This window comes from Mastacembelus armatus, chromosome 8, assembly GCF_900324485.2.
Source record: "Mastacembelus armatus chromosome 8, fMasArm1.2, whole genome shotgun sequence".
NCBI lineage: Eukaryota > Metazoa > Chordata > Actinopteri > Synbranchiformes > Mastacembelidae > Mastacembelus > Mastacembelus armatus.
The window spans coordinates 15994471-16004544 of NC_046640.1; the positions used below are offsets into that span (position 1 = coordinate 15994471).

General features: G+C 41.1%; 1 protein-coding gene across 1 annotated transcript; it reads right to left on the reverse strand.

Annotated features, from left to right (window-relative positions):
- Positions 1-1350: 1350 nt before the first annotated feature.
- Positions 1351-8656, reverse strand: ccp110 (centriolar coiled-coil protein 110). Its single transcript, XM_026325521.1, has 14 exons — positions 8522-8656; positions 7554-7749; positions 7022-7150; positions 5286-6486; positions 4955-5076; positions 4469-4646; positions 4221-4330; positions 4007-4123; positions 3758-3859; positions 3559-3675; positions 3110-3183; positions 2941-3006; positions 2750-2809; positions 1351-1893 (listed from the first exon to the last, which is right to left on the reverse strand). The coding sequence occupies exons 2-14, from the start codon at positions 7698-7700 to the stop codon at positions 1818-1820; spliced, it is 2499 nt and encodes an 832-aa protein (XP_026181306.1). The 5' UTR covers positions 7701-7749; positions 8522-8656; the 3' UTR covers positions 1351-1817.
- Between the last annotated feature and the right edge of the window lie 1418 nt (positions 8657-10074).

Sequence of the window (10074 nt, forward strand, 5' to 3'; positions counted from 1 at the left end):
ATTGTTTCATGGTGAGCCAGTCACCTCTCAGCCAGCCTGCAAACCTCTTACCCAAATTACTAACCAGTGACAAATAATTGTATTTGGGTGTACAACAGATCTAAGGTTTGAAATCTATTAACTCCAGTAATCTTCACATTTGAATGAATTATGTTTACACTGTGCGTCTAGTGCAGGGGTAGGTAACCATTTTGAAGCGTTGTGCCATTATATTAGGTTACCAACCACTGGTCAAGTGCCATGGTCATATTTGGACCTAAGCTCATACCGAGCTCTATTTGTATATGTATATACACTACTCACAAAAAGTTAGGGATGTTTGACTTTCAGGTGAAATTTCAGAATGCACCTAAAATGCACTATAACCTTTACAGCTGAACTTAATTTGACCTTCTCTAAACTTTTGAATACACATATCCAACTGTACTGGTGACCTGTCCAGGGTGTACCCCTGCCTTCCACCCGAGAGAGAGCTGGGATAGACTCCAGCAGATCCCTGTGACCCTGGTTAAGGAATAAGTGGGTATAGAAAATGGATGGATGGATGGATGGATGTCCAACTGTTCAATGTTTCAGTACTTATTGCATAACATGGTGTTCTCTAACAAGGTGATTAACCACAAAAATCACAAGTGTGTGATCCATGACAATCGACCACTAAATGTTCTGGTTCAATGACAGTTCATATTTAAACAGTCCTCTTCATCATGCTGTTCACATTTTGACATCATGAGACCAAGACAACACCTAGCAATTGACAAGTTATTGAGACATTGACATTTTTTGTTGTGGTATACCCACCACTGTTGTTAGCTTTTGTTTCAATAAATTGTTTGAGATGAAGAAATTACCATTGCATACTTCGACTTAAATGCCCTACTTTCATGATATAATATCACTGTAGTATGAACCTTTTACATTTTCCATAAATTTCACCTGAAAGTCGAATATCCCTAACTTTTTGTGAGTAGTGTATGTATGTGGCTTTTGAGCAAGACATAGGTTTAAATGAAATGAGCAATTTTAAATAATACAGAAACCTACATGACAACAAATGTGTTTCAGACAACATGAAACAATTGAAAGCAAACATTAGAAATTTGCTTAATTTCAATGAATACATCTTGTAGGCCTTGAAGGTATTCAGAGATTTTTTAATAGTTTTTCACTTTGTAAACAATTACAATTACAACATTTTTAATTGGCATTGATTTTAGCCAAATGTTAAACACACTGAAATGTCTCAGAGAACTGTAAACTCGGCACCATTGAATAAAGAAAACAAAGCACAAATACGTTCTCAAAGCCCTTGAACGAAAACTTGAAGTTAATAAATTATCCACATTTAAATACTCCATATTTTCATGGCAGCATTATAAAACTGTCAGCATGAAGCTGATTTTGTGTGGCCATTTATCAGGACATGAACATAACTGGCAAATATACATGTACTAAAGTATTACATATCCCAAAAGGCATAGTTCTTAGGCACAGATAAATAGTTTTAAACTTATTTCCATTTAGCTCTGGTCTTCTGGCCTGAAAGCACAGTTACGTATAATTTTCCTTGTAAAACTGTAAAATGTATCTGACATGTGAGTCTTGTGTATAACTGATACTAATGATTACACTGCAACAAACTACATCAGGTATAACACTAATATTATAGTGTGTACAGTACAATCATTTAAATTTAAGAAGGTAGATTTAAAGACAGTCTTCTTGGTAGCAGCTCTCACTGGAATTGCAATGGTGCAAGGTTTATATTTAAAGACTAAAAATTCAAGTTCTCAGGTCAGGGGATGTTGAGTTACAGGTTAACCCAGAGAGTGCTGCTTCTTCAGGCTGTCCGAGCGCCTCACTCTCTCCTCTGGGGTCTTTCTGTGCCAGCTCCTGTGAGGAAACAGCCACTATCACTGTCACGCTGTGTGAGGACTTTAAAGACATCAGTCAAAGCTGGAGTCTATACGTTTCTATACACTGTTGCCTTTAGCAGGAGAGGATTAAAATTGTAGGAATTACAGTTCATTATTTAGTAACAAACTTGATTGATGCACAAACTTGTAAGTAGGGCTGCACTGATTACTCCACTAAATCGATGAATTATTTTGCCTATTCTTTGCCTCGAGTATTCGTTTAATTACTATCACTTGTGTTATCGGACCTGCTAGGCATAGGGTATTGTTCCACATGGACCGTAATCACTGTCGCACAATGCATTTCCGTATCAAAAGTTGGTGCTATGGCAGAGAGAAAAACCGTCCGTAAAATGTCCAAAGTTAGTTTGGGATCATTTCAAACTTAAAAAAGATGACAACACGATGTAATGTGTGTATTGTAAATTAGAAGTGGCGAAACCACAACAACCTGAACACAAAGCATCCGGTTGTAAACCAGACACAAGGTAACGTCGTTTACACAATAGTATTACTGTTTAGTCAATTTTATCCGATTACTCGACTCATCATTGAAATGTTCGATAGAATACTCGACTCCAAAAATGATCGATAGGTGCAGCCCTACTCGAAAGTACTGTCAATGAAATATAAACAGCAATGAGAAGTTTAATGCATAACATCTCTCATGAGCATTGCCATCATTAATCAAGACAGGATCAACCCAGCATTTTCTCAGCAGTGGAGTAAAGAGCATTTGTCTAATCATATGTCGCAGTTTAAGTGTTTTCCAATAGTGAGTAATCATAAGGGCCCAAAAGGTAATCATGGGTGAAGTAGAAGTAGAAGCTCACCCTTGGCGGTTCAGCTGGGCTGGGACAGGAGAATTTTGGCCTTGGCTTGGCTTCAGAACTCTGGGAAAAGAAAAAAGAACTGCATTTAGAGGATTGATGTTTCTGGGGACATTAAACACAGGAAAATGTTATATAAAGCAACAAATTTGAAAAAAGAAGGTGAAACAAAATTCCACAGCTATGTCTGATACCTGTTGGTAGTTGGGCTCTTTGGCTTCTGCTGCATTTTCCTTCCCTGTCCTGGGGATTCACCAGCCCTGAAGGAATTACATCTGGTCATTACAGCTGATCAATGGACCATTAACACTAAAGCCAGTCCCTGTAGGCCTTGGAGGACTGTGTTCCACTTCCCCACCTTACCTCTTTTTCCTGTCCAGAGACCTCTGTGTAGCAGCAGACAGAACCACTCTTTCTTTGGGGCACTTCGATTTTTCCTGCACATTTGACACAATCAGGGAAGAACAATTTTATGTTACAAGTCCTGTCCATGCAAGTGCTGACATTGACAGCTATAAGACAAAGCCTGTGATTTTTCATTGTTTTCACAGGAAGCTAATATTTTGATTCATGCCTTTGTAAATGTTACACGAATTGTCCAGACAAATGCATTGCTGCTGGTACACAATTCAAAAATCCCCCCAAAGTTAGTTTACATGTGATGATAGAAACAAAATGACTGTGCCTGTGATTTTAGTTAGCCAGTTGTGGCTAATTGCATGAAGAATGAAATTTCATTATTAAAGGAATTTTGTTATATACTCTGCATGTCTGGACCTCCTTTTAAGTCTTCTATTACAGTAGCAGGTTACCATGTCTCGTAGCTTCCTCTCTGCACGGAGTTCCCTGTCCTGTTGCAGCAATGCTAATCGATCCCCAAGAGGCATTTCAAAGAAGATGTCATGGATGTCATAAAGCGCTGCACGCAACTATGGGACAAAAGGTACACACACATAAACACAAAGGAAGATGGACCTCTGTTGTCTGTAGGCAGGAACTACACATTCATACTTGGGCTTTAACTCTCTCCTGCAGGGAGAGGTCTTGTGGTGAGTAGGTGCATTTCTTCTGAGGAGCTTCAGTCTGGAAAGTCCGGATGAACTCCTGTGTATCCTAAGAACACATATATATCAAGCACATTCATTAATAAATTTTTCTGTGTCACTAACTTGATTATTAATTTTCAAAATAAATAGCAAATAATATCTTACATTGGTATTTTGAGCACATTTTAGTGTTTGTTTTTGTGTGACAGCTCACCACAACAGTCTGGCGCAGGTGTTTGACCTTCTCTGTTTTGAGCAGTCTGCGTGTGAGAAATCCACGAGTAATGGCACCAATTCGACACATTGCCCTCTGCTGCTCTGCTGTTAGAACCTGGAAATAACAAGTAACATAGAAATTTAGATTTAAATCAACTGTATAAACACACACACAATCACAAATACCCATTTGTCATCTTGTCTATACCCACCAGACTTAGTCTTGCTCGAGGTCGACTAGCTGCCCAAGTGGACCCCCACAGGTAGATGGGAGGCTGGACAGAGGGTGATGACACACTGGAACTGACAGAACTGGGAAACCCTGAAGAGAAAAATACTTTCAACAAAATACTTTTTAAAAATTCCTTTTAGTTTTTCAAAAAAGGTGATGAAAAAAACCCTTTAAGTTTAAGAGATAAATGGACTGTGACACTAATGTGTAGTCATGGTAAAGTGGTACCTATACTAAATCCAGACAATCGGTCAGATGGTGTGTGGGCAGGGCTTAGACCAGGGCAGGAGGGGCTTACAACAGGAGAGCTGTCACTCACAGACCTACGACTCCAGTCACAAGAATCCCCACTCAGAGGCTGCACACGCCCCTGCTCCTTCAGCCTTCTCTCTGTCTCTGCAAGCTCCTGAACATGTTAAGTACATGCACACACACATACACACACCAGTACTTATTATTTGTGATCATAATTTTAACCTCATACACACATAAAAATATACATACAACCAAAATACAAAAAGATCTCTGGAGCAACCAGCAAACAAAATAGCAAAAGAAAATGAATTCACACTTTGCAATTAAACAAAAATATACATCTTTTTGATGTGTTGCTTTCTCTGGCAATTTATAGGCAAACGATAAAATGTTCTATTATAAAGGCATTTGGTATCTAATTCTATTTAAAGTAGAAATTGTGTGATTCGTTATGCTGACCAGACAGAGGCGCTGTTGCTCTTTCTCCTGCTCAGCCAGGAGCCGTGACATCTGCAGGGCATGCTCTTCCTCCAGACGTCTTTTCATGTCCTCCAGAGCCTGCGCTCGCCTCTGGGTGTCCTCTGTTCATGTGCACAAATGAAGACATGTCAAATCGCTTATCTTTTACCTTTCCAAGGTTTTAGCAATTTCCTTCACTCTCTCTGCCTTTCTGTACACAATATTTAACTTAAAAACTGCTGTGAGAGTAACAGTGGAACTGACACATTTTAACACTGTACATTTTAGTAAATACACTGTGCATTAAAGGAGATGATCAAGAGAATCTCACCTGTCTGCGCCTCAGTTGCATCTCTGAGCACACTCAATGAGGTCCTTCCACTATTTGGTCCCTGGGGATCGTCAGGCTCCATCCTGAGTGTGATCTGAGTCAAGTCAGGAGTCACATGGGGCCTCATTAGGGATGGAGAGGGATTCTCTACCTCGTACGACTGGTTAAATGGGGCAGGAGGGGGCCGGCGATTAGGAGCCAACCATGTAACTCCTGCCATGAAGCGTGGGACCCTTTCCTGGCTGCGGTCTATGTGCTCAGCTCCAGAATGGTAGGAATGCAGCTGGCTGTCCAGGGTGTGGCAACGTCGGCGAAATCCTGCAGCCAGATGGTCATGGTGTCCCATTGGGCTGGGCACTGAGGCACCAACAGGGCTACAGGCATCCTGCACTGGACTGGTACCACAGTGACTGGATCTACGGTTGCCATTCCTGCTAACCCCAGTCCCACTTTCACTTCCCACTGAGTTCCATAGAGAGGATGCTGTGGCTCCCACAAGATCTTCTCCCCAATCTGTCATACCAGCACCTCCCCCTGACCTTCCTGGGCTCCGAGGGATAAGATCTGCTGGGTCAATTGGAAATGAAATATGGATATTGCCCGTAGAAACTGGGCGGGGTCTGCGTCTCTGTGCACGAGGACTAATGCTGGACTCTGGATTGGGGAGACGAGCATATTGGTCAGATGGACTAAGTGAAAGGCAGCCAGAATGTTGTGAGTTGGGGATGTATAGACTTTGATGCTGGATTTGGATCGGAGGTGGGCCAAGAGGACTATGGTGAAGACTGAATCCAAACTCAATTCCGTTGTCCCTCATAGGACTACAGCTCTTATTTTCCTTGTCAGAGACAGCCTCAGACGTAGGAGTACAGGTGACTGTGTGGACAACTTTTGACCCCTGCTGACTCTGCTCCTTCTTCACATACTCCCTTGATCTTTTAAGAAGGCTGTCCAAACTTATATCCTCTTCCTCCTCCTCCTCCTCCTCACTCTTTTCTTCCCTCTCCATCTTCAATTCCTCCACTGCCTTGTGGCCATTGAGGATTGGAATGTCAGAGCATGGAGTAGCAGGCCGGTCAGTTGTCTGAAGCCCAAATCCAGGGTCTTTGGGAAGTCCAGGTGAATCAGAAACCAGGGTGTAGCCACTTGTTGCAGATTTAGGCACTGGCAGCTTTTCAACCTCTTTACTTGGTAACTGTACCTGTCCAGTGTTATAAGTGGAATTATCAAATAAAATTTCAAATCCGTAGGGACATTAAAGAAAGATCCTTTTCTGTGAAAATTGCATTAGTTTAAAGTGTCATGGGGGCACTAACTCTAGACAATAATTGATTTATTCAAAAACCTGAATTTTCATAACTAGAGCTGATTTGCAAGTGGACAATATTAAATCTTTTGAATACTGAGTTGACAAAACAGGGTCAGGCAAAAACAGCACAGCCTACCGGACAAAGTGTTAAGTCAGACAGTGTCATTAAAGACGGGCAGACCGTGATTACATTATTGTGCTATATCAAGGGACTGACACACTGACCTGAATAAATTGGTGCATTTTCTTTTTTGAACAAACAGCAGGAAAATCAATGATGTCATAGATATTTGAATATAACATATTACCTAATTTTCCTATAGAGTAGATGGATTTTGCTTTTTCATTTCCCCTAATGAATTCACCTTGTCACAAACCAACCCAACCACATCTGAGCCTCTGGCCAGAACCGTACTAAGCTACTGACCTGAGGGTGATCCAGTGTGTCCTGAACATGGGCTAAAAGCTTGTTCCTCTGCTGGGTCTGCCTGTCCACCTCCAACTGGACTGCCCTCTGTCTGAGGTCACACATCTCACTGCGCTGCTCTGCACTGAGCTAGAAAAACAAAATGCAGTGTTTTTTAACTGTGATTTAAAAATGTGTACCTAATGAGTTAATACAGTTTCCCACTTTCCCAGAGTCAAACAATTATTAAGTCAGGAACTCTGTATGATATGGTTTCCAAAGAATCAAAGTTGTTTTATGAGGCTTGACTGCGATTTCTCTTTAGTTGTTACAGCTGACAAAACTTTGTTTATTCTAGAGTATTTTCATGTCTCCATCATTTGCATGAAAAAGAAATATTCACCCTCAGCAGACCTCAGCTTCACACTGGCCTCTCCAACACCCGGACAGTCCTGCCTGAAAACTATTTCTTCTCCCATTTCTTCCATCATTTATTCACTGTGGTTTCTTTGTTGAAGAAGAAACTATAAGTGGTTGTTTGTGTGTTTCTTACCACAGGCAGAAGCACAGCTCTTCCATGGAAACGAATCGCAGAGCGAGCCTTCAGGGAACACAGTGGCTCACATGTCTTCTTCTTGAATTTGGCCTGCTCCTGCAGTATGGCCAAACTCCGCAGGCAGAACTCCTCATAGCTTTCCATCTCTGGACACCCGAAAAGGAAACACACACCATGTAGCCTCGTCACCCAGCTGTTAAATTAAATGGAGAGCCTGGAGTTAGACGGGCGATCACAAATCAGTGGACGTGAGAGCTCAGACTGCACTGGGTGTGGATCACTAGAGGGAACCATGTGGGTTCACAAATGGACGAATGTGGACGCATCGCCTACAACAAAAGAAGGTCTGCCTATGGTCTTAGTGCTGTTAACACACACAACACATTCCTGTCATTCCTGTCTATTAGACCTGCTGACTGACTTCATTTCCGCGTCTAAGGCAAATGGACAGAACCGTGTGATCAATACCGTTTCTATTTCTGAGATGTTTGTCAGCAGAAGGACAGTACAGAGCCTTCACAGACAGGTAGTGCAACACAGGGCGTTAGCCTGAGCGCACAGCTGTTCCACAGAGGAAATAACACAGAACTTCAATAAAAGCCTAATTGTGACAGGGATGATATTGTCTTTATAGAGATCGTCAATTAAACCTACAGTCTATTTAGGTTGTGACTAATTCAGCTTGATGTCCTGAGGCTACGATGCCGCCACTATATCCCAGTGGTTGTCACTTGCTTAACGTGACTTGCAGCAGCGATCCCGCTGTGATTCATGCACAGCGGAGGTAGGAACTGGTTTCTTTTCCCTGCAACAAAACACGAGTGAACATGCAGTTTGAAGGTCTAATCTAAGGAGCAGTCGGTTTTAATGTCACGGCATCTCCTCAAGCCACAAAGACGTTTTGGTGCAGATGTGCCCTGGCAGAATGACAGCTGATTAACGCCTGTGTATTACGCGTTCCTTACCTTCCCAATGGAGAAGGGACGATATCTCCGTTAGAGACAAATGTCACAGAGAAACAACAACATGAAGGTTATAGCATAAACCTTGTGCTTCTTGCAACCTCAGCTTGCACATCATCTTTTTTTTTTTTTTTTCGGTAACTCTTCCGGGCTCCCACAGCGCCTCCTAGCAACAGCACGCTTCCTAGCAACAGCACGCAGGTCACGTTCCAACACTGTCAACGCGACATGTTCACGTTTAATTCTTAAAGATTCTAAATATCACGTCATTTAGTCCCATTCACGCACCGATACATAATCGATTATTGAGTGTTTGACACAGTTCTTTATTCGACTGATCTGACTACACACAAAGAGTAGTAAGAAAACTACAAAGGGAAGTTATAGGTGAAGCGGTGAGCTAAATAGAACAATGTCTTTGTCCAGTAATCATTTATATCTGTAACCATAAAAACGTCACCGACATAAACAGTGTTAATGAAAATGAAGGATAATGGTTTTCAGTGAGTATATTTTAGTCTTTAATGACGTCTTTTATCACTTTACAGTGACATTCAATAGTAACATGATAAGCCTTTATGATGAGTCTTTATAACTCATCTCTTGAGTGCGCAGGTGATGCTGAATGTACAGGTTGACTAACACGCACATTTTCCTTGTTTTTCTCCAGTAGAGCCTCAATGTCATGTTCTGTAAAAGTGGCTTTTGAATCCTGTCAAAAAAGTTAAAAGATGTTAGTCTAATTACATATATATATATATTAATGTTTATATTTTCACAATTTGTACTGACAGCCTACCTCAAAAGACTGGTGTTTTACCCCTACACATGCTTTAGATTGCTCATAACACAGGACTACATCCAGATGTTTTGGTTCTTTGTTCACCAAAGCTGCGTGAAACTGCTCATAGTGAGAATCTGAATGAAGATTGAAAAATTAATTTGTCATTAAACTATGGCAATGTCATCATTGTGCAGAATTATTATTTCATCCTGTTCTTACCTAACAAGTGATTGCAGGAGGATGCCAGTTTGTCCTTAGAGACACGGTCCTTTTTGTCAGACAGCAGTTTCTCACACACACCCCCATTGATGAGGTTCTCAATCACTGTCTGTCTGCTCCCTTCTGGAGCTTCTCTTATGGCCTTCTCAATCTCTGGAGGGAAGTGTGCATATGCTTTTATTCACTTTCTATGTCTTAAAATACAAAGTCGAATGATAATGTATCATTGGGTTATAAAAATGTAACACATGAATAAACAAGCCAAAGCAAGTTTCGCTTTAAACCTCTGCTCTTGAACAAATTAAATAGTTGCCCACACTACCTTGTGCTGCTGATATACAACTCTCACAATAGGTGTCTGTCAAAAAGAAAACAATCAGCAGGCTAAAGTCACTGTCCAAAAGTAACCATGACTATCCAAAGAGTGACGTATGAAACTATTTTAACAAGATTGTAATGTTCAATTTACTTACAGCGATCTGTGGTTTCAGGCTGCACAGGAAGAACGTAGTACACACACATTACAAAAATTAAGAGATTCATACTCAGTGAC

Bases quoted from the DNA above. Each gene is read 5' to 3' on its own strand.
- ccp110 (XM_026325521.1), bottom strand. From the start codon at position 7,700: ATGGAAAGCTATGAGGAGTTCTGCCTGCGGAGTTTGGCCATACTGCAG. The intron at 4,331-4,468 runs GTACCACTTTAC...TTTTCTCTTCAG, and splicing joins ATTGTCTGGATTTAGTATAG to GGTTTCCCAGTTCTGTCAGT. The intron at 3,184-3,558 runs GTAACCTGCTAC...TCAAATGTGCAG, and splicing joins AGAGGAAGCTACGAGACATG to GAAAAATCGAAGTGCCCCAA.